The sequence below is a fragment of the Rhinolophus sinicus genome, chromosome 17 (genome assembly GCF_057876585.1).
Source record: "Rhinolophus sinicus isolate RSI-liver-muscle chromosome 17, RSI-T2T, whole genome shotgun sequence".
NCBI lineage: Eukaryota > Metazoa > Chordata > Mammalia > Chiroptera > Rhinolophidae > Rhinolophus > Rhinolophus sinicus.
In genome coordinates this window covers 158610537-158635496 of record NC_142517.1, presented here as the reverse complement: position 1 = coordinate 158635496, position 24960 = coordinate 158610537, and the positions used below count along the sequence as shown (strand labels likewise).

Here is a 24960-nt window from a genome sequence, read left to right as displayed (position 1 = left end):
AGGCTGTTTTAGTTGTTCTTTTAAGTCATCTGTCTCTAGAAACTCTGGGGCTAGGTCAGGAACCTCAGGGGCATGCAACCTAAGGGTTTTTCCAAGAGTAATCTTTCAAATTGTTGGGAAAACTTTAAAGATATTTCTTTTTAACCTTGTTATGTTTTAAGTAACTTTTCAAAAGTAAGGGCCTATAAAAAGAAGAGCTGGACATAGCCAGAATCCCAGGGCTCTTACTGGCCCACCACCCATGTCTCACCTGTCCTTCCAAGGCGAGTGAGCAGTTTCCAGAGCCTGCTGACCCTTCAGAGGGCTTCCCCAGTATACTCTGTGTTTGGGGTTATTACTTTGAGCATGTTCAACCTTTCCTCAGATGTCACTGAACTGTGCTTAGGCTGGCCTACAGGGCATTGACCCATAAGTAAATAGATAATGTTCTCGAAAAAGCTTGAATTCTGTTCAATGCTTTATAATGATGAAAACCAAAGTTAGAAAAGGGTGTAAAACCCTTTGACTCTCTACAGTGGAGTTCATTGTTTCTCCTGGCTTCCGCAAGTTCACTTTCACAGGTAAGTGACTTATACTGTCTACAGCATTTGAGGACTATGTTCGGCAAGGCCATCCCCTCTAAGGCTTACTTTGTGGGAGATGTGTTTCTAATTTACTATACGGTGGCCTCTTGTCATGTGATAAATAAGGTGACAATGACTGGATAGGAACTTGCAGAATACATGAATGGTTTCATAATATTATACAATACAGATGACTCTTAGTTGCTGTCTCGTTTATACCGTTTCCCAAAAAATAAGACCTACCCAGACAATCAGCTGTAATGCATCTTTTGGAGAAAAATTAATATAAGACCCGGCATATATTATATTATACTACATGACATGACATGACATTACATTACATTATGTTATAAGGTCCAGTCTTATATTATAGTAAAATAAGACCCTTATATTAATTTTTGCTCCAAAAGATGCATTAGAGCTGATTGTCTGGCTAGGTCTTATTTTCGGGGAAACACGGTAGCAAGCCTATTTCATACATTAATTGTTTTGAGAATCCATGATGTATGGGGTATGTGGTACAAATGGGTGAGTAGATTGAATAATCTGTCAAAAGTAAAAATGCCAGAGAACTTTCTTAACTTGGCTTTATGAAAGCATAATTCTGTTTGCATTGATAACAAAAAATCCTTCCCCAGAAAGTTGGTGCTGGTTTAATATAGAACTATACCAACTTATCTTTTCCCCAACGCCATGCTCCTTTCCTCATTCTCCCAGTTTTCAATAATTTAGACACTAAAAAATATGAGCTCTGGATAGAGGGGAAAAGTTGGTTTATAGACTCTAATCTCAATTTTTAGGTTTCCCTCACCAGTAGAAATCACATGTTGCTGATGATTTGAACATGCAGATCAAATATTCACATTTAAGACTGGGAATAAAGTGCAGTGTTTCTAAAGGTTCTGAAGGAGGAGTCGCTTTCTAGGCATGTTAGAGACAAATTATAAGGATTGTACCTAAGCTGCTTATTATTGGGATCTAATAGTAGTTATTATCAAACTTTCAAAGTATTGACTTATTTATAGGCTCTTCTTTAATAAAATTCTTCCCCCCACCCCCCGTCACCACCCTGTCACCCCCCCCCACCCTGTCACCACACCTCCCTTACAATTCCAATCTCAGTTACCATTATGCTCTGCTCTGTAACATTCTGTAATTGTCTGTTTGAAGCCTCTGTTTTCCTGCCTAGGAGTAACTGTTTACACACCCCTCACCCCATTTGATTGTAAACCCCTTGAATAACTTGTGTGTCTTACTACTAAGAGTAATGGCAACAAATATTTGCTGATGAATCCTGGAATTGGATTAGGAAGTAATTCAGGAAAAATATTGTGCACTCTGTGGTTTTAAAAGACACCAAAATTGCTAAAAAAAAAAAATAAAAATAATAATAATAATAATAATAATAATAATGTCCAAGTTCCATTCATTTCAGGAATCAAGTATTGGAGTTATGTGTTACTTTCTGAAATTGAAAGAACTATGCGTGCATGGAGAGACAAAGGAGAGCTGGGAGGAACTTTGAGTTTAAATTCTATTTCCTTCAAGAGCAATTCCTTAGTCCTCCATCTCAATCGTGACTCTGTGCAGAAAGGATATTTGTGTGGACCATGAGGATCCCTGTGTATTTCTTTCCCTTCAGGGCTGAAAGGGCTCCATGTTCATCCTATTCCTTGGCAATGTCTCCCCCATTGTTGACACACATCGGCCCAAAACCTGCAAGATAATGTTTATCTAGCTTCCTATTATTTCTTTCCTCCTCTATCTTTGGGGAAAAGAAATCATATGCTGGATTTGATGATAACAAAGGGGCCCTACTTACATCCCTAAATGTCAGCCGTGAAAGACATTTTAAGGGCTTTTGAGAAAAATCGGAATTTGTGGCTTGGAAAACGGCTTTCAAACTCAAGAGGAGCAGGAGCAGTTCTGCTTTTGTCTCTTAGCAGTGCAGGGAAGGGAAATTGTGGAGCTGGCAGCGTTGCAAGGTTTTCACAGAGGGGACGACTTCACAAGCGAAAAGCCAAGGAGAATATTCACAGGATGATGTGGGGTTGAGGGAAGGCCGCTACACTCCTGAGCCTGGCGCTGTGCTGTCCCTTTAGCTCCTCAATCTCTGTTAGAGCATTTAGATCCTCCTTACCATCTTAGCCTGGATGGGGAAAACCTCAGCCTCTACCGCCTAAATTCAGTCTAGACAAGACCAGCATGTTTTAAAAATAGTATTTGGGAGAAAATGAGATAGGAAAGCAGAACAAATCTCCCCAGTAAATATTCAAAACCCCAAACGCTGACCGAGTCAAGAAGCCATCTCCTAAAGTGACAAGAGCCTGGGCACCGTTGGCTTGGCTGTGTCACATCACACAGTCTGTTTCCTTTGATCACCTAAGGCCTATCTGCCTGGGAGTGAAATGAACTCTATATGTTCCCGACTTTAGTAAACGAGGTTGAGCTGCTGCTTCGTCTTGGGGAGATTTCTGTCCTTCCCAATATGACTTCTTAGTCTCTCTCTCTGGGTGTTGGCTCCCAAGTCCCAAGCCTTATCAAAGTTGGGGTTTTTTAAAAACATAAACATGATCATATCCTTCTTTTGTCTGAAAGCCTTTATTAGTTCCCATTGCCCTTGGGATAAGGTCCCAAGTCCTCAGTGTTAAGGATTACCAGGCCCCAAGGAATCCTCCACGGCTGCCACATGCACTTAGCCCCAGACTCACTGGGCCTCCTTCAGTCCTTAAATCTACTGTACTGTCTCTTAGGTCTGGGCTTTTGCACGTGCTGTTTCCTGCCTGCAACACTCTTCTCTCTCTTCTTCCCTTGGCTAACTTCCCATCATCTTCAAGTTCTCTTCCTAAATGCGCTGGTTCCAGAGACTTCCCTCACTCTCCAGAGAAAGGAAGGGCCTCTGCTTGAGGGTCTAGGAGATGCCCAGGCTTCCCCTTTATTCAGTCACCATGTTTGTAATGTCTTATGCGTCATCTGTCTTTCCTGCCATACGATAAGCTCCACAAAAGTAGGGCTGGTCGGAGGGCTGGAGCATCACACAGTTTTTCAGATGGGTCAATCGAGTTCATGAAGATTTATCCCTGGGCTTTAGGCTGTCCTGAACTGACCTTATGGTACACGAGTTAGCAAACATGTCCTGTAAAGAGCTAGAAAGTACCTGTTTTTAGGCATAGAGGTGGGGTATAGGCTGTCACAGCTTCATCTTCACCTTTTCAGTTCTCCTTCAATATCAGTAGCGAGTTCCTAGTGTCACTCCCAGTCTTTGGTGAAGGTTAGCTCACTCGTTTGTTGCTCCAGGCTGGTCTCTTGAAGTCACACTAGCAACCTTGGTGTGATGGCCCATGGTGGGCACTGACGTTTTGTACTCCTAGGATTTTTGATTTGTTCCTGGCATGGCTTGTAGGACCCTGTAACTCCTCCAGTTTGGGCAGCCTCATGCCCCTGAGGCACTGCTCACAAAGCCCTCTTTCTGAGGTCTTTCAATGTCCCAGGTTCTCTCAGGTGACAACTCCATGCTGCTCTCATCCCCGCCCCTCTCCCTCCAGTACTATTCTTACAGAATATAGTTGCTAATGTTCTAAGGTAGAAAAATCTTTGATATGTTTACCAGTAAAGGTCAGAAACGGTTCTTTAATATGGGTTTCTATGTTGATAAGATTACACATTATCAAAGAAAAGAAAACTTCAACCCTGAATAGTTAAACTGAAGCATATGTAGAACACAGGTTATAGAGTATATGCCACTTAGTAAAGAGGGACACTGGTGTTAGCATGGACAATTAAGAATTCATGGGAGATCCCATGATTAGGTGGTCAAAGTCGGCCAACCAGTGCTTAGAAATCTTGATTTCCTACTATTAATGCCTAGATTCTCGTTTGTTGAAAGATACGTTTTTCTCCAAGAACCTGAAAAATTAGTTCCCAAAGAGATTTTTTTGGAGATTAAAATAATTTACTATATAAAAATGCAGAGTGAAAAGGAAATAGTATGGTACCTTATTTTTAACTCTGAGTTTTGTGTTGGTTAAAGTAAAATTTTGTTGTTGTAAATTGTTAAGAAAGCCTAATTTAAGCTTCCTGCAAAGTATGACACCCAAGCACTTTTCACGTGCTTTAGGAAGCTGAAAAACAGATTGTCATCTTCAGTGCAGAGAGAATAGAATTAGACAGCATTACATCTGCTTGTAGTAATGGGGAAAAACAATGTGATGAAATATCATAGCACTCTTAAATCATAGAGTGCACCAAGTGAGGAGCAAATACTCATAACCCTGTAAAACAAATCTGTTTATCACTGGAAACCAGATTCCCACTGTTATTTCCAGGATTTTAGAGATTAGCAGAGATATTCTCCGGCATATACTATATGATGTTCCCAGGATCTTATCTAATAAAAAGGGAATTAACCAGTGGGAGAAAACTAATGGTATATCAGAGTTTCATTCAACACTTATAATGAAGCAATTGATTTAACACCAACTCTTGGAAACATTGCAAGGCCTTCGTTTATTCTTTCTAGTAACTTTGGTATCTCATAACACTTTCCCAAACTTAGTGTTATAAAATTGCCACTGTCTTTGTGGGTGCATGCAAGTAATTAACATTTTTAACACAATGGCCTTCAAAAGTCATCACTGCCATTTCTAAACTGGCCGGAGATAAGGCAACTAACTTCTATTTCTGACTCAGTAACAGTCAGATACTACACAACGCATGCCCTGTAGCACTGGAGAGTATTCATCTTTCCAAGGAGAGCTCCTTGGTATAGCAAAAGGGATCCGTGGATGACCAAAGTTCAGAGTGATGCACTGAATGCTGAGGAAGGAAACAAACAAACAAAAGTGCAGCCCCAGATATTTGGTAGCTGCGGTAGCATTCACACCTAAGCCATGTTATGCTCTATTTAGAAATAAACAATCTCACCGAGTTCTCCAGAGAAATAGGACCAATAGGATAGATAGATAGATAGATAGATAGATAGATAGATAGATAGATAGATAGATAGACAGACAGATAGATAGATAGAAAAAGAAAGAAATTTTTTATGAAGGATTGATTTGCATGCTTATGGAGGCAGATAAGTTCCACAATCTGCAAGCTGGAATCCCAGGGAAGCTGGTGAGCCAAAGGACTGTGAACCAGGGAAAACAAAGGTGTGAATCCCAATCTGAAGGCCTGAGAACCAGGAGCTCCGATGTCCAAGGGCAGGAAAAGGTGGATGTCCCAGCTAAAGCAAAAGAGCAAGTACACCCTCCCTCAGCTTTAAAAAGTAATAATTAATGTTTATTGAAATATAATTGAGATTCAACATTGTATACAACATATTGATTTGATACGCTTATATATTGCAATATGATTACCACCTTAGCTTTAGCTAATACCTCTATCAAGTCACATAATTATCATTTCTCTTTTTTTTTTTAATTTCTTTCAGGTGTGCAAAACATTTACACCCCTCACAAAGTGAGAACCCCCCTCCCTCAATCTACTACCCCTCTGACATTGTATATAGCTGTTACAGTTTCATTGACTCTATTCTGTATGCTGTGCTCCACATCCTGTGACTACATATATATAAAATTATATATAAAATTTTATAACTTTATGTATAAAATTATAGTTCACATACACTATTATTCAGCTTCAACTTCAGGTGTACACTGCAGTGGTCAGGTATCTATACCATCCATAAAGTGGTCTCCTTAATAAGATAAGTGTCCATTGGACACTCTATAAAATCTTTACAACTTTATTGATTATATTCCCCAAACTGTCTTTGGTATCCCTGGGGCAATCTTGTGGTTATCAATGTGTGCTTTCTAATCCCCTCACCTTCTCCCTCATCCCAATGCCCCTCCCATCTAGCAACCCTCAGTTTTTACTCTATATCTGAGACTTTCTGATTAGTTTGTTCATTTATTCTATTCTTTAGATTGCACATATAAATGAGATCATATGGTATTTGTCTTTCTCCATCTGACTTATTTCACTTAGCATATTGTTCTCTAGGTCCATCCATATCATTGCAAATGGTAAGATTTCATTCTTCTTTATGGCTGAGCAATACTCCATTGTATAAATGTACCACAGTTTCTTAATCCATTCATCTACTGATGGGCGTTTTGGTTGTTTCTGTATCTTGGCTATTGTGAACAGCACTGCAATAAACATAGGAGTGCATGTATTATTTCGAATTAGCATTTAGTATTTCTCTGGATAGATACCTAGGAGTGGAATTGCTGGGTCATAAGGTAGTTCCAGTTCCAGTTTTTGAGATACCTCCATACTGTTTTCCATAGTGGCTGCACCAATTTGCAATCCCACCAACAGTGCATGAGGGTTCCCTTTTGTCCACATCCTTGCCTGCACTTGATGTTTGTTGATTTATTGATGATAGCCATTCTGATTAGAGTGAGGTGGTACCTCATTGTGGTTTTTACTTGCATTTCTCTAATGATTAGTGAGGTTGAACATTTTTCATATGTCTATTAGCCATCTGTATGTCCTTAGAGAAATGTCGCTTCATGTATTCTTCCCATTTTTCAATTGGGTTGTTTGTTTTTTGGTATTGAGTTGAATGAGTTTTTTTAATAAATTTTGGATATTAACCCCTTATCAGATGTATCATTGACAAATATCATCTCCCATTTGGTAGGATGCCTTTTTGTTTATTGATGGTTTCCTTTGCTGTGAAAAAAACTTTTTAGTTTGATGTAATCCCATATGTTTATTTTTTCTCTTACATCTTTTGCCTGAGGGGATATATCAGTAAAAATATTACTAAGGATAATGTCTACAAATTTACTTACTATATTTTCTTCTAGGAGTTTTATGGTTTCAGATTTTACATTTAAGTCTTTAATCCATTCTGAATTTATTCTTATATATGGTGTAAGGAGGTGGTCCAGCTTCATTTTTTTGCATGCGTCTGTCCAGATTTCCCAGCACCATTTATTGAAAAGACTGTCTTTACCCTAATGTAAATTCTTGCTCCCATTGTAGTAGATTAAATGACCATACAGGTATGGATTTGTTTCTGGGCTCTCTATTCTGTTCCATTAATCTATGTGTCTGTTTTTATGCCAGTACCATGCTGTTTTGATTATTATAGCCTTGTAGTATGATTTGATGTCAGGTATCGTGATACCTCCCACTTTGTTGTTTCTCAAGATTGCCGTGGCTATTCGGGGTCTTTTATGGTTCCCTACAAATTTTAGGATTATATATTCTATTTCTGCGAAAAATGTCATTGGTAGTTTGGTAGGAATTGCGTTGAATCTTTATATTGCCTTAGGTAGTATGGACATTTAAACTATACTAATTCTTCCTATCCATGAGCATGGTATGTGTTTCCATTTATTTGTATCTCTTTAATTTCTCTCTTCAGTGTCTTATAATTTTCTGAGTACAGGTCCTTTACTTTGGTTAAATTTATTCCTAAATATTTTACAGTTTTTGAAGCAATTGTAAATGGGGCTGTCCTCTTAATTTCTCCTTCTGATAGTTTATTATTGGTATACACAGATACAACTGATTTCTGAATATTAATTTTGTATCCTGCTACTTTCCTAAATTCATTTATCCATTCTAATAATTTTTTGGTGGAGTCTTTGGTGGAGTCATGTCATCTGCAAATAATGACAATTTTACTTCCTCCTTTCCAATTTGGATGCCTTATATTTCTTTTTCTTGTCTGATTGCTATGGCTAGAATTTCCAGAACTATGTTGAATAAAAGTGGAGAAAATGGGCAACCTTGCCTTGTTCCTAATCTTAAGGGGAATGGTTTTAGTTTTCCCTATTGAGTATGTGGGTTTATCATATATGGCCTTTATTATGTTGAGATATGATCCCTCTATTCCCACTTTGGTAAGAGTTGTTATAAATAGCTGCTGGATTTTGTCAAAAGCTTTTTCTGCATTTCTTAATATGACAATATGATTTTTATTTTTCATTTTGTTAATGTGGTGTATCACATTAATTGATTTGCAGATATTGAACCAACCTTGCATACCAGGAATGAATCCCACTTGATCGTAGTGTATGAACTTTTTAATGTATTGCTGAATTCTTTTTGCTACTATTTTGTTGAGGATTTTTGCTTCTATGTTCATTAGGGATATTGTCCTGTAGTTTTCTTTTTTTTGTAATGTCTTTGTCTGATTTTGGGACCAGGGTGATAGTGGCCTCATAAAAAGAGTTTGGAAGCCTTCCCTCCCTCTGGGTGTTTTGGAATAGTTTGAAGAGAATAGGTGATAATTCTTTTTTGGAATATTTCGTAAAATTCACCTGTAAAGCCATCTGGTCCAGGGCTTTTGTTTGTTGGGAGCTTGTTGATTACTGATTCAATTTCACTAGTAGTAATCAGTCTATCCAGATTTTCCGTTTCTTCTTGAGTTAGGTTTGGAAGTTTGTATGCTTCTAGAAAAATATCCATTTCTTCCAGGTTGTCTGATTTATTGGTGTATAGCTGCTCATAGTATTTTCTTAAAGTTTTTGTATTTCTGTGGTGTCTGTTGTCACTTCTCTTTCATTTCTGATATTATTAATTTGGGTCCTCTCTGTCTTTTTTTGATGAGTCTGGCTAAAAATTTGTCAATTTTGTTTATCTTTTAAAAAAAACAGCTCTTGGTTTCATTGATCTTTTGTATTTTTTTTTTTTTTTTTTTTGGTCTCAATTTCATTTATTTCTGCTCTGATCTTTATTAATTCTTTCCTTGTACTTCCTTTGGGCTTATTTTGTTGTTCTTTTTCCAGTTCCCTTAGGTATAAGGATAGACTGTTGATTTGAGATTTTTCTTGTTTCTTTAGGTAGTACTGCCTTACTATGAATTTCCCTCTTAGGACTGCTTTCACTGCATCCCATAGATTTTGGGTCATTGTGTTTTCATTTTCATTTTTTTTGAGGTATCATTTGATTTCTTCCTTGATCTCATTGTTGACCCATTCATTATTTAGCAACATGTTATTCAGCCTCCATGTATTTGTGTGTTTTCCAGTTTTTTCTTGTAATTGATTTCTAATTTCAGAGCACTGTGATCCGAGAAGACACTTGATATGATTTCAATTTTCTTAAATTTATTGAGACTTGTTTTGTGGCCTAACATGTGGTCTATCTTGGAAAATGTTCCATGGGCGTTCGAGAAGAATGTATATTCTACAGCTTTGGGGTGAAGTGCTCTAAAAATACTGATTAAATCCAACTGGTCTAATGTGTCATTTAAGGCTACAGTTTCCATATTGATTTTCTGTCTGGAGGAACTGTCCCTTGGTGTCAATGGTGTGTTGAAGTCCCTTATTATGATAGTGTTACTGTTGATCTCTTTATGTCAGTCAATATCTGTTTTATATATTTAGGTGCTCCTATGTTGGCTGCATAGATGTTTACTAGGATTATGTCCTCTTGTTTATCAATCCCTTTATTATGTAGTATCCTTCTTTGTCTTTATTATGTTCTTCATTTTAAAGTCTATTTTGTCTGATATAAGTATTGTTACTCTAGTTTTTTCTCATTTCCATTTTCATGAAATAGCTTACTCCATCCTTTTACTTTCACTGTGTGTGTGTCTTTACCGTGTGTGTCTTTTGATCTGAGGTGAGTCTCTGGTATACAGCATATGCATAGGTCTTGTATTCTTATCCACTCAGCCACCCTATGTCTTTTGATTGGAACATTTAATCCATTTACACTTAAAGTGATTATTGATAGGTGCATAGTTATTGCTATTTTGTTATTTGTATTTCTGGTCTTCATTAGTTAGATTGTTTTCATCTTTCTTCTGCTTAAAGAAGCCCTGTTAACATTTCCTGCAATGCTGGCTTGGTGGTAATGAATTCCTTGAGTTTATTTTTTTCTGGGAAGCTCATTATATCTCCTTCAATTTTAAATGATAGCCTTGCTGGGTAAAGCAATCTAGGTTGTAGGCCTTTGTTTTTCATCACTATGAATGTCTCCTGCCACTTCCTCTGGCCTTCAAAGTTTCTGTAGAAAAGTCAGCTGATAGTCTTATGGGAGCTCTCTTGTAAGTAACTTGCTGTCTGTCTCTTGCTGCTTTTAGGATTCTCTCTTTGTCTTTAACCTTTACCATTTTAACTATAAATATAATGTGTCTTGGTGTGGGCCTGTTTGGGTTCATCTTGGTTGGAACTCTCTGCACTTCCTGGGCTTGTATGTCAATTTCCTTCACCAGGTTCAGGAAGTTTTTGATCATTATTTCTTCAAATATATTCTCAATCCCTTGCTCCCTCTCTTCTCCTTCTGGTATTCCTCTTATGCACATGTTGTTGTGCTTGATGTTATTCCACGTGTCTCTTAAGCTACTTTCATAGCTTTTATTCTATTTTTCTTTCTGTTTTTCCAATTGGGTGATTTCTGCTATCTCGTCTTCTATGTTGTTGATTCAGTCCTCTGCTTCTTCTGCTGGTAATTCCTTTGAGTGTGTTCTTTCTGTTATTGTATTTGTTATTTTACCCACATGCTGGATCATGTGGTAGTTGTATTTTTAATTTTTTGAGGAACCTCCATACTCTTCCATAGTGGCAGAACTAATATACCCACCAACAGTACAAAAGAGTCCCCTTTCTCCACATCCTCGCCAACCCTGTTGTCTGTTGTCTTCTTGATGGTAGCCATTCTAACAGGTGTGAGATGATGTCTGATAGTGGTTTTGATGAGCATTTCCCTGGTGATGAGTGTTGAGCATCTTTTCATATACCTGTTGGCCATTTGGATGTTTTTTTTGAAAAACGTCTATTCAGTTCTTCCACCCCCAGTTTCCCTGCCTTTCTGTTCTGTTCAGGCCCTCAAAGGATTGAATGAATGATGTCCATCTATATTGGTGACGGTGATCTTCTGCTGATTCAAACGATAATCTCCTCTGGAAACATACTCACAGACACACCCAGAAATAATGTTTCACCAGCTATATGGGCATCCCTTACCTCACTCAAATTCACACATAAAATTAAACATCTCACCAACCTCAGACAATGTCACTCTAAGACCAGGATAAAATGAGAAAAAGTAAGCCCAGTTCATAATTTTGTCCAATGTACAGGACAAAACAAAGTCACTGAGCAGCCTACAAAATACCAAACATCCCCTCTCTTGCTAAATGAGTTCCTGCTGTTTCTTTACCTAACCCTAAAATTACTCTGGCTTTTGGACAGCATCCAATCTGGAGCATACCTCCACTTCCTTGGATCCTTTCCCAAATCACCTAACTAAAACCCAAGTCTTATAATATGTTCTTCCTAACACCCTCTTTCTGAGAAATGCACGGTCCTCCACAGTATGTTTTCTTTTGCTGCAATGAGTAATAAATCCAGATTGCTCAGGTACAGGTATATTCCTGGTGGTCTTTAGTTGAAGGGCATGACATTGCTATGCATATAGAAATCCATGCTATGCATGAATTTTTGTCTTTGAGAATACTACTTTTTAATAGCAACCTAGAGATCACAAAAGTCATTGCATTCAGAAAGAAGAAAAAAGTAAGCAAATCTAATGTGAGACCTAATGTACAGAATTGCTAAGCGGGCAGAGAGTGAAACCAAAAAGAGTATGCTGGTTGATCAGCATTCTCCTCATTAACAGAGCATACATTACTACAAATGACATTAGAAGGAGGGAACGGGAGGTGGGATGGGGTACTGGATCTCTAAGCTTGGAAGGCGAAGGGAACATTAGCTTACCTTCTCCCTTTGTGCCAGTTAATGTACAGAAACAGTTTTACTTCATTTTCACATGAGTCTTGCACAGTGGGATTTACCACCATCACCACCAGTCCCTCACTCGAAAGATGGAGAAATTAGGGCCTGGAAATAAGTTAAAAAACATATCTGGTAACATAGAGTGAAGCCATAGGATCTGTGAGACTCTGAAGTTCACAGGCAAGACACTATGCCAGTGGCTGCTAAATACTGTCAAATATTTACACCTTTTTAAATGAAGAACTAAGCCAGGGAATATGTAATTGGAGACTGAATTTTTAAAAAATGTCTTATTTTAAAATTGCAGTCTCTGAATGTAATATTGCTATACTGAACAAATTTTGTTGAATAAAATAATTTTGAATGTGGTTCATTTAATTTTTTTATATGTACTGGCCTCATAAGCTACTTAATTAAATCATGTTTCTCACTCTGCTTCTTAATATTGAATTTATTTTTAAAAATTTAATTTTTATTAAAGCATGTTGGTAGATACTATCATGTTCATAGTACCTTTGAAATGATGTCATGAGAAGGGTACTTTACCTCTGTGGTCTTCCTCCCCAAAATACACACTCCCAGTTTAATCATGAGAAAAATATCATATGAATCCCATTTCAAGGGACATTCCACAAAATAACTGTTCAATACTCCTCAAAACAGTCAAAATCATTAAAAACAAATGAATTATGAGAAATTGTCATAGGCAAGGGGACATTAAGGAAATATGATGACTTAATATAATGTCTTTCTTCTACATCTTCACAACACTTTGTACTATTGGATATTCAATCTTTGCCAGTATTTCAATTAATGGTTTTAGTACTCATTGCTGATCATTTCCTAAAATTTATTCATTGCAAAATAATAATTCTTTTAATTTTATAGGATTTTAAGAATCAGGAATACATACAGATCTTTATTGAATACTTTTTCTGCATTTATCAAAATGATCTTCTTTTTTTTTTTTTTTTTACATTGAGCAATCACGATATTCCTGGGTTCAACATTGTTCCTTATGTGTTTTCATAAACTGATGAATTATACTTAGCATATCTCATTTAGTGGTTTTAAATCTATTTGGAAAATAGCTTTAATTTTTTTTATAACATTCTTGTTTGTTTTGATGTCAAAGTTATACATGTTTTATAAAATAAGTTGAGTGGCAGTTCTTCTGGTCCACACTGGACTTACTGTATCCTGGATCTTTCACAAAGGAGCATTAAAGGCTACCCACTAGTATTTGAGTATCTTTTGTTAGCTATACTGACTCAAGAATGTCTCCAGTTGGCTGTGCCCTTCTAGTGTTTTTTATTTTATTTTATTTTTACTGTAAAAAAGAAAAGAAAAGAGAGAGATTAAGGAAGGAAGGAAGAAAAAAAAGAAAGAAAAAGAATGAACAGATAAGCAGAAAGAACAAATAAATAAAAAGTAACTATCCATTCATCAGCAAGAAAAAATCATAATCGATGGTTTGGGTTTATCTTTCTTAATCATTAGACTCTTTCATGGAGTTACTAACAACTTAAAAAACCTGTTTTTGTCTAAGATTGATAGTGAAGGCTATTTCTTGAACCAAGTTTTCCTTTCATTTGGCTAAGTTGTTAAAGAAGAGGAAAGCAATAATTGCAATGATTCTTTTATTTTATTTTATAGGGTGACTGGCTGCAGATTGCAATTACCATGTCTGACCCAGTAATTCTTCGCAGTGTGAAGAAATTTGGAGAGGAGAATCGTGGTTTTGAGTCAGATGAACCAGGTATGTGGCCTTTTTCTCTCACTATTTCTTGTACAACGAAAGTTTAGAACAAAAGTGGAATAAGGTAGTGAAGTTTCAAGGGGCCGAGAAAAATTATCAGTACTATTTAGAACTGTTACTGGATGTGTTCCTTACACACGAATGGGTGGTTCTTCCTAGAATGCATGTAATGGAATGTCTGAAAATGCTAAGGTAAAAATGCATGAAGTATGGGTGAATGAAAGTATCTCATCTATAAATATCTTTTTTTCTAGGCAGAGTAGAGTAGGATTGTTTCCAACATTGGCTATTATTACTACCTTTACTCATATATTGCTATAATTAATTATAGTAGTAATTATTTTGTGAGTGTTGTTCCCTGAGAGGAACTGTACCAAGACTGTGTTGGTCAGAATGAAAAAATAAGAAAGGGGCCTGTAGCACTAGTACCAGTAGTGAGTACAGATGATTCTAAGCAATTCTTATTTTTTTAAAACAAATCTTATGATTTTACATTTTACAGAAGAAGAAAGTGAGACTTGGATAAATTTTTTAAAACATGGCAAAGATCACATAACTAATAATGAATGGAGCCATAGTCCTAATCCAGTTCTATCTGATTACAAAACCCAAGATATTAATCTCCACATATACTATAATGTGTCTTTATTGATTTATTAATCAAATTAAATGAAATTAAAATTCCAGGGGAATCAGTGTGTGTGTGTGTGTGTGTGTGTGTGTGTGTGTGTGTGTGTGTATATATATATAGAGAGAGAGAATGGAAGAAAGGAGAAAAACAAATAACCATTTTGCAATATTCCATGAATAAAAGTAATTTATAGCAATGTTTCCCAGAGTAAAATTGTTAATGACTCTTGCATTTTGTTATTATTAATTGCTTTATGCATTGTTTTTATTCTGACAGATAACAATGACAAGAATTCACGGTAAGTGATTATTTCAACAGTGCATCTTTTCTAGTCTAACTCCATAATATTCCTACAAATGGCACAAAAAAAAAAGATATTTTTATGCACATTGCACTTCCTGTAAAATAGTATAGATAATCAATTCTTTTTCTCTTTAAAACATTGCTATAATTGGATTTGAAAAACCTTTTGGAAAATCCTTCGGGACTAGGCCCAAATCTCCCCTGTGTATCTAGGAAAACCACAGAATTTTCGACCGAAGTGGACAGCGGTAAAGTTGGACACGCATGATTCCGTGGGCACCGGGAAGGTCCCCAAATCCAAAATTCTTCCCACAGGCAAATAGTAGAAACCTAAAATTTAATTGTTAGACATTTTTGTTTAAGAGTTTAAATTCTCATATAAAACATTTAATCATACTTTGGGATGAGGGCAGGATTAGATGGAGTCTAGTTTAGAAGACAGAAGAGAGGCACCCGGCAAGTTTCTGAAACAGAGGTGGTGGAAAGGGAGCGGTTGAAGGTATTTAAGAAATTTTAATTCATGGCAGAGGGAAGTGTTAGGTGTGGTAACATTAGCAGGAGATGAATCTATCTCCTAATAGATAATAGATGTGGTAATGTAGAATGAGAAGATCAGAAAAAAGTTTGAAAAAGATGCTGAGGGTAATGGAAACAATCTCTAGAGGGATGAAGTACAATGTTGTGGGTTGTGCTAAGGTTGCAGATCATATTCATTCATTCATTCATTCATTCATTTCACAAATATTAATTGAGTGCCTACTTAAGGTGTCAGGCACTAAAATTAGGTGCTGAAGATACAGAAAAGAACAAAATAGGTAAAAATCTCTGCCTTTGAGGAGCTTACATTTAAGTGATGGAGGCATAATAAACACTGTAAATAAATAAGATATATAGTATGGTAGCTAGTGATAATCTATCACTTTCTTTCTACAAATAAAAAAGTAAACATGGAATGGAGATATGAAATGATGTGCAGGGAAAGTTGAAATTTTATACTTTGGTCAGGGAAGGCACCATTGAGAAAATGACTTTTGAGGGAAGATCTGAAGGAAGTGAGGGAATTGGCCATGCAGTTATCTGAAGAGAGTACTGGTGATAGAAAATAGCAAGTTCAAATGCCCAGAGGTGGGAACAAATTTGGTATGAACGAAGGTAAGCAAAGAGACCAGGTGGCTCAGGTGGTGAGAACTGGAGGTTAGTCGAAGGAGACAAGGTCAGAGAGCCTATTAGCCAGATCATGGTGGGCCTTGGGCGTCTTGGCAAGGATTTTGGCTTCTACTCTGACCTGGAAAGAAATATTAGGGAGGGCAACCGAGTGCTAGGCACGGCATATGTTGACATCAGTTCACATGGTGGAGAGGCTGCCTCCAGTAGGACCAGACCCTAGCTTCAGGAGGAGAGGGCAAACAGCTGGACAGATGCAGAGATGAGTTTCCAAGGAAGGATTTGAGGAAAATAATTGAGGATGAAGATGAGAGTGTGATTCACCTGGAATGCATGGGGAAGGAAGCCAAATCATGATGGGTTTTAGCAATTATACTAAATGAAGGGTATAAGGGACTGCAGGTCTCCACTGAAGTGACAAATAGGTGTGGAAGGAGGAAGGAAGTGAGAAAACAAGATGCCAGGATAGTCCCAGCCTGCGATGGAGTAGAGTTGTTCCTGATGAAAACAAGGTCAGGGTGTATCCAGGAATGCATGACTCAGGTGAAGTAGAGATCCCTGGAGTTGAGTAGGCAAAGGCAGGTTAAGTATAAGAATGAGAAATGAAATGAATGAAATGAAATGAATAAGAAATTTATGAGAAATGAAATGAACAAGAAATACTAAGGAAATATGATTCTATCGGAAAGTATGGGAGGGTTTTTGGAATTTTTCATCATATCAACTTTGTTTAATATAGTTATAAATCTTTTTAAATGATAGAAGGAGTTTTAAATCAGCTAATCCAACCACCTCAACTTACCCACAAGAAAATGTAGGTAGAAATAGGTCAAGGGTCAAGTTTGAGCGCCAATAATTATTTATTGGAGTGCAGAGTACTTTTTTATTTTCTCTCAGAGAAACCTCAATGAATCTCTACTGAACATGAGATTAGCTACACTGAAATCTCTAGAAGAGGTAAATCTGAAGAATAGAAGCTTGTTTTTAAGATAACAGGTTTTGCAAGAATTTCTCAGCCAGTGGGCTCCTTTTATTGTTTTTGTTTTTGTTTTTGTTTTCTTTCTAAAGAATGACTCATAAAATCACCACCAAGTGAGAATTTCTTATTGTTTGGAAAGGATGGTCAAGTAAATCCCTATATTTTTCTCCACAGGTTACAAAATAAGAAGAAAGGTGACAGCAGTCAAGTTGGCTTCTTTCAATTGGTAATAAAACTGTGCTGATTTATGACATACGTTTTGCAACTGTGAATTGTTCAGATCATGGAGGAGGTGTTAAATCTTTAGTCATATTGGCAGGTTTTTAACTACAGTGATTACTTTTTCAGTCATCAACTTTGTCTCTGTGATAACATGCTGACTGGTAATTAGAAATATATTACTGATTAAACACACGATTTCTATTTGGTACATCAAAAATTGTCCTGGGAAACAATCACTAAGCCCATAATTATCATTTTAGTAAAGAAAATCATCACAGTAATCATATCATCTATATGTATTCTTATGACAAGTGTTTAGAAATTCCATTGTATAGGTATTTTTTTCCAGATTTGCTCAGGGTAGAGGCATTATTAGGCACACATAGGCATCTTTACTGTCAATATCAGTTCTGGGAACCAATTTATGCTATTGCTGAATGCCCCAGAGAGTATATATACATGGAAATGGCATCAGTGCCCATGACTATTTCCCCCTTAAGTTGTGGATATATGGCTAAGACTAAAGTCAGCTTTTAAGATAAAGAGAATGAGTTTAGAGACTAGGAAAGAAATAACACAGACTAATAATGTAAGAGTGTGATGTTTTAGATAGTTGATATACTATTGATTTTGATATAACTAGTGAGAAATCTGTTGTTCAGTTAAGATGATCCCACAGAACTTGGTGTTGAATACTATTTATCAGAATCTAGTCACTAAAATTAAATAGTCCTCCTACCTCTCCTGCTTTTCACCCATAGATGATCTCTGAATCCTTTGTTTTTCAAGTTTCGATTTTCTTCAACGACTGACATTTGGCTGATGTCGGTGGGAAGTTTATGCGCATTTCTCCATGGATTAGCCCATCCAGGCGTGCTACTCATTTTTGGCACCATGACAGATGTTTTTATTGACTATGACACTGAATTGCAAGAACTCCAGATCCCTGGAAAAGCATGTGTGAATAACACCATAGTGTGGACCAACGGCTCCCTGCCCCAGAATGGGACAAATGGACTGCGCTGTGGGTAGGCTGCTATTTTTCATTTTTTACTTTTTTAGTTCGTATCTTAAGTTGTAATTCAAAACTTGTAATTCCATTGACTGAGCTGGAATGACATCTAACAGAGCGAACAGAAACATGAATTTCTCGAGGGCCAGAACAAGCTGATTGGCATGTTTGAACCCACACACTCGGGTTTGAGAATCAAAGGCTGGGCACATCCTGGCTAGATAGATAGTTGGAACAGTTCCCTCAAATGAATTGATATTTTGTCACTTTCATTTTTTAAAATGTCTACAGGCTTGATTCCAGATCATGAACAAATCCTTTTAAATCACTGACACTTGCATAATATTATCTCCTCTTAGAATCTTTCATTCACTCACTCATTCAACCAAAATTTTTGTACACCAGCCATGTACCAGGCACTTGTGTGTCAAGGATACAGTGGTTATCTTAAGAGTCATGGTCCTTATCTTCATGGAGCTTAGGTCTAGTCAGCGAAACCATCATCAAACCAATGATCATTCAGATAAATATGTGGTTGCAAACTGGTTAGTGCTTGGGAGAAAAGTACAGGATAACATAAAGGTGCAGAATTACACTTTAAAAAATACTAAGACTACTCCTGAGAAATAAATTTTTTTTTTTGTCTTTTGTAAACTTTTATTTATTTTAAGTGTGTTTTTCCAGGACCCATCAGCTCCAAGTCAAGTAGTTGTTTCAATCTAGTTGTGGAGGGTGCAGCTCACAGTGGCCCATGTGGGGGTCAAACCGGCAACCTTGTTGTTAAGAGCACCACGCTCTCACCAACTGAGCTAACCGGCTGTCCCAGAGAAATACATTTCTTAATGTCTAAATATGTAAGCTTCTTTTCTAAATTTGGAAATAGGACTCAGAACAGTTTGCACAAAAGAGAGACTCTTTTCAATGACAGTCTTTTCAGTCTTTCATTTATGTTGGAGGGCAATAATGAACTGCTTTTTACACAGTGATATGACTACAAAATGTAAAGTTAATCACTTCCCCATTTGAAAAGAAATGCATTCAGACTTCTGTATGGTGTAAATTGATCCAAAAATATTAATGACACTCAGGAAGATAAATTTTTTAAGGGAAAATTCCTGAAAGTATATCCTGTTATAACATTATTATTATTATTATTATTATTATTATTATTATTATTATTCTGTTATGTCTTAAAATTTGGAAATAACCGTTAGAGGGGCAAAAATTAGAGACACATCCATCATATGATGTGCTCATAAATATTTATTAGATGAATTAAAGAATGAATCTACCTTTAATGTCTGCATTACTAGCAGTCATTAGAAAGGAATTAACTGTGGCTACACCTTACTCACACCTTTCTGAGCCATATACTTGAAAGTGAACAAATAGTGCAAAACAAGTAAGGACTTTCAGAAGTTCATAGGCTTTGACTGAATCCACACCGTACCAAGCATGTCAGTGGACATTTGCCCTTTTTTAAAAGCAAATCTCATACAATAACTGAAATTATGTAGACAACACCTTTCTTAGGCTATTTCTTTACCAGGAATTTCTTTGATGAGTTCAGTACTTTAATTGCTATTATGGTCATTGACGTGATACTGTTACACTCCTGAGTTACTGGTTGTTTAGTTTTTATGTAGTAACATCGCTGTGAAAATGGACTTGGGTGGGACAGAGGAAAAAGGAGGGGACATTTTTCTACCTGTAAGTAGTTAATATGCCTCCCAAATTACCCAACTCTTTCACAACTTTCGTTCTTGAAAAAAAAAATCACTAAAAGTACAATTTCTCCACTCATTATAATATGTGTGTTAGTTTTGGACTATGCAGGGCAACTCAATGATTTTATCAACATAAGCATGCAAGTGTAGTGGTAAGAGCTGGGTTTTCTCTTTCATAATACTGGTTTCCACACATCAGTTGTAATCCATTAGATGGAATTTATAAGAAAAAGCCTTTCAAATGGCTCTTAGTGAATAATACTGAAAAGGATTACAGAACATTAGGCCTCTTGATTAGCTGATCAGAATTTATTTGCTCAGAATAGTCAAACGATAAGGTAAAAGAATGAAAGAAGATGAAAGAAGAGGAAGTCCAAATATCACAAGGCAGTTTACTTTTATCCAGTTAAAGTGTAAACACTCAAATGGAAGCCACAGTCTTGTGACATACCATCATTTCTGCCGTATTCTGTTGGTTACACAGACCAGCCCTGGTACAATTTGGGAGGGGACTACACAAGAGTATGAATACCAGGAGACAAGAATCATTAGGGGCTCCTTGGAGGCTGACTACCACAGCCATCGGGAAGCTCATGTTTTTACTTGTACCACGTAGGGATGCGTCAAGGTAGATATCTGAGCCTGTACTTTCTCTCAGATTTCAGTCTATTTTCTTAGCAATGTACATGGAGCTTATGCATTCAAGGACTCTTTTTTGAAGTAAGACACTTAAGACACTTTAAGACCACACACTTTAAAAAAATAACTTTATTGAGATACAATTCACATACCATATAATTCATCCATTTAATGTGTACAGATCAGTGGTTTCTATTATATTCACAGAGTTGTACATTCATCACCACAATTAATTTTAGAGCATTTTCATTACCACAAAAAAGAAACCCTATCCACTTTAGCTGTCATTCTCTAATTCCCCATTGCCCTCAGCCCTAGACAACTACCAATCCATTTTATGTCACTGTAGAGTTGCCTATTCTGAATATTTCATATAAATGGAATCATACAGTATGTGGTCCTTTTTGACTATCTTATTTAACTTAGCGTAACATTTTCAAGGCTCATCCATATTGTATCATGAATTGGTAATTCACTTCTTTTTTATTGCTGAATAATATTTCTTTGAATGGATGTACTACATTTTATTTATTCATTTATCAGTTGATAGACATTTAGACTGTTTCCATATTTTGGTTATTACAAATGATGCTGCTATAGCCATTTTTTCATAAGGTTTTGTGTGGACCTGTGTTTTTATTTCTCTTGAGTATATACCTAGGAATTGCTAGGAGTAGAATTGCTGGGTCATATGGTAACTATATGTTTAATCATTTGAGGAACTGCCAGACTGTTTTTCAAAGGGACTGTACCATTTTACATTCTCTCTAACAGTGTATGGGAGATATAGTATCTTCACATCCTAACCAACACTTGTTGTTATCTATATTTTGATTGTAGCTCTAGCAGGCTGAATAATGGCCCCCGAAAATATCTAGGTCCTAATACTTGGAATCTATAAATATTACCTTATGTGAGAAAAAGAGTCTGTGCAGATGTGATTAAGTTAAAGATCTTGGGATGGGCTCTAAAAGCAATCACAAGTGTCCTAAAGTTACTAAAAGGGAGGCAGAGGGAGATTTAACTATAGAGAGGAGAGGCAAAATGAGTGTAAAGGAAAAGATTGAAGTGATGTCAGAAGCCAAAGAATATCAGCAGTTAACAGAAGCTGGAAGAGGCAAGAAGCAGATTCTGCACTAGAGTTTTTAGAGGTAGCACAACCTTGTCAGCACCTTAATTTTGGCCCAGTGAAGCTGATTTTACACTTCTGGCCTCATGAAATATGAGAAAATAAATTTCTCTTGTCTTAAGACACCAATTTTGTGATAATTTGTTCCAGCAGCCAAAGGAGACTAATACAATAGCTGTACTAGTGAGTGCAGAGTGGTATCTCATTTTGGTTTTGATATGCATGGCTAATGGTGATGGCTACTGGTGTTGAGTATCTTTTCAGGTGGTTATTGGCCATTTGTACATTTTCTTTGAAGAAATATCTATTCATATCATTTGCTCAGTTAAAAATTCGGTTACATGTCTGTTTATTATTGAGTTATAAGTGTTCTTATGTATTCTAAACATAAGTCTCATCAAATATATGGCTTGCAAAATTTTGTCTCTCATTCTTTGGTTGACTTTTCACTCTCTTCATGATGATTTTTGAAGTACTAAAGTTTGTAATTTTGTTGTTGTACAGTTTATCTATATTTTCTTTTGTTGCTTGTGATTTTGGTGTCACATCTAAGAAACCAATGCCCTATCCAAGGACATGAAGATTCATACCTATGTTTTATGTAAGATTTTTAAGAGTTTTGCTCTTATATTTAGGCCTATGCTCCATTTTGAGTAAACTTTTGAATATGGTGTGAGGTAGGGAACCAACTTTTCCCACAGGGATAGACAGTTGTTCCAGCATCATTTGTTGACAGTCACTTTAGAGTGGGCACTGACGTTCCCTCTAGTGTCAGTACTACCATTACCGTGCATGGCAACCACTGCAAGGAAAACTCCTTCGTAAGCAATGCCCCTTGCCATGCAGATCTCCTAGGTATTTCAAATGAAAAACCTATGGCTTTAGTAAATTGGAAACCTTGGGGTGTAAATTGAGTGACTCAATTTTATGATGCATTTATTTTATTTTTTAAATAAAAAGCAAGGTAAGAATCCTTATATATTAATAATTTGTAAGATATCTCTTTCCTTTCCCTCTAATTGCCATCTTGTTCCCCTCGTTGTTTTTCAACAAATGAGTCAGGGGAATCTTAATTTATTCAAGCGGATGTATGGTATGTCAATTTTGCTGGGCCCATTCTGTGGTCCAAATCACCTGCACACTATAGAATCCTTTGCAGGATTTTCTAATCACAAGAGCTTTCCGCCCCACAGATAATGAAGAGTTTGATGTGCAGTCAAAGGAGCTAAGCCAGCCTGCAGCCAGCCTGCTCTATTCCTTCCTCTCTGTTTTTCTGATAGGTTTGCCCTGTTGTTCCAGAAACAGTCTCAAGTAGTCTTCTCAAGAATAAAATAGAAATGAGCTAAACATTTATGTTTGGGGTGCCTCAGGAATGAAAAGAATCATAAACTACACATGTCTTTCCACACCACCCAGCAGTGACATAATTCTCCTGAACTTTGCTCTGGTAAATCCTGGGGCTGGCTCAGTGCTCAGGGCTCTCAACCCACATGAGTTTGTTTATAACTGGCAGCTGTGTTTTTCATGACAGGTGATTTACTACCTCTGCTTTGACTGTAGAACTAATGTTCCACAGGAAGTCTAGGAAAATCTTTTTGACAAATGCTCATAGATTTGTTTTGGGGGACCCAAATTTCATTTCACAAATAGAAAACTAAGAGTATGGACTCATTTATACATTAGGTAGCTTTACTCGTAATACTAGATTATACACTGTATACAAAGATACTTAGTTTTTGTAAAAGCCTCTAATTGTGAATATACACATATATACATATGTATATCTATATCTATATATATATATATATAGATATATAGAGATAGATATATACACATATATAGATATATAGATATATGTGTATATATCTATCTCTATATATGTGTGTATATATATATAGATATGTGTATATATCTATATATATATGTGTATATATCTATCTATATATATAAGTTGATGATGTTCATTCTTAGGGTTCCCTTAAATCATCACAAAACACTGGGAATGTGCTGAACACAGACATATTAGCTGGTTTGGAGATTGTCAGAGGGTTGACCAAGGCAGTTATTTCTCTTCCTCATTGGTATTTTGAAAGTCAAAGCAAATTCCAGAAACATTTATTGAATACCTGTGGAAGTTATTATACCAGGCTTCAGGCAGTGTGAGCAAGCAGCTTAATTTACTAGCAAGACAAACAAAAAAAATAAGTATATGTAATATATATTTATATGTAATATATTCAATATAAATATATTCAATAAAGATATTAAATAATAGTGCAAGATGGCAATAAAACAAAACGTATAACGAGCATGAGTGAAGGGAACTCAGTAAACAGAGCATTGTGTTACCATCTAGGGTCCTCTGGGTTCCAGCAACTGCCAATTGATTGTTTCACATCCATAGCATCTCTGCCTGTAAAAATGAAGGGGGTGGGCCTCTTTTCTGTGACTGGTACCATGAGATCTATTTAGGGATTTGGTTGGATTGATTATAATTCTACACAGATAAAATACCTTACCCATATTTAACAGAAACATATACATATATTTTAAATTCCTCTGTACCCACAAATGTGATTCTTGGAAGCTTGATCCCTTGTGAATCTTAACACTTTTTCCCTTCTTTTGAAGGTTGCTGGACATTGAAAGTGAAATGATCAAATTTGCCAGTTACTATGCTGGAACCGCTTTCGCAGTACTTATCACAGGATATTTTCAAGTTAGTAGCACCTCTACTTTATTTCTTGATCAACATTTGTGTTCAAAGACATTCAAAGAAATGCAAAGTGTACTCTTTAACTTTTAAGTTATTCAGAAGTCCTAAAGACCTCAGACTTATTTTGTGGGAAATGAGAGAATAGGAAGGATTCTTTCTCTCAATTGTGGAGGAGAATACAAGCAGTTACGATTGATGGAGAGATGGAGAATAAACTTTTAGTTTCAATGTCCAGTTCTTCCCTGCACTCCCCACTTTACCCTCTCTTTTAAACTGAGAAATAGACAGGATGGGTGTATTTGTAGAGGGAACATGAGTGGTTTGGAGAAAGCTGGGCATGGGGAGTTGGAGGAAAGCAAATTTCATTTTCTTTTTCTCTTTCATTCCTAAAGTCTCACCAAACTG

The 24960-nt window shown here is 36.5% G+C and overlaps 1 protein-coding gene across 2 annotated transcripts in view; it reads left to right on the top strand.

The window, feature by feature from the left end:
• Positions 1–431: 431 nt before the first annotated feature.
• Positions 432–24960, top strand: part of ABCB11 (ATP binding cassette subfamily B member 11) — an 80887-nt gene continuing 56358 nt past the window's right edge. For both annotated transcript variants that reach the window (XM_019727371.3, XM_074337581.2), the window contains exons 1-6: positions 432–560; positions 13931–14033; positions 14941–14962; positions 17285–17336; positions 18122–18360; positions 24471–24558. In XM_019727371.3, coding sequence (XP_019582930.3) covers positions 13958–14033; positions 14941–14962; positions 17285–17336; positions 18122–18360; positions 24471–24558 — 477 coding nt within the window. In that variant the 5' untranslated portion in view covers positions 432–560; positions 13931–13957. The remainder of the gene's footprint in view (positions 561–13930; positions 14034–14940; positions 14963–17284; positions 17337–18121; positions 18361–24470; positions 24559–24960) is intronic.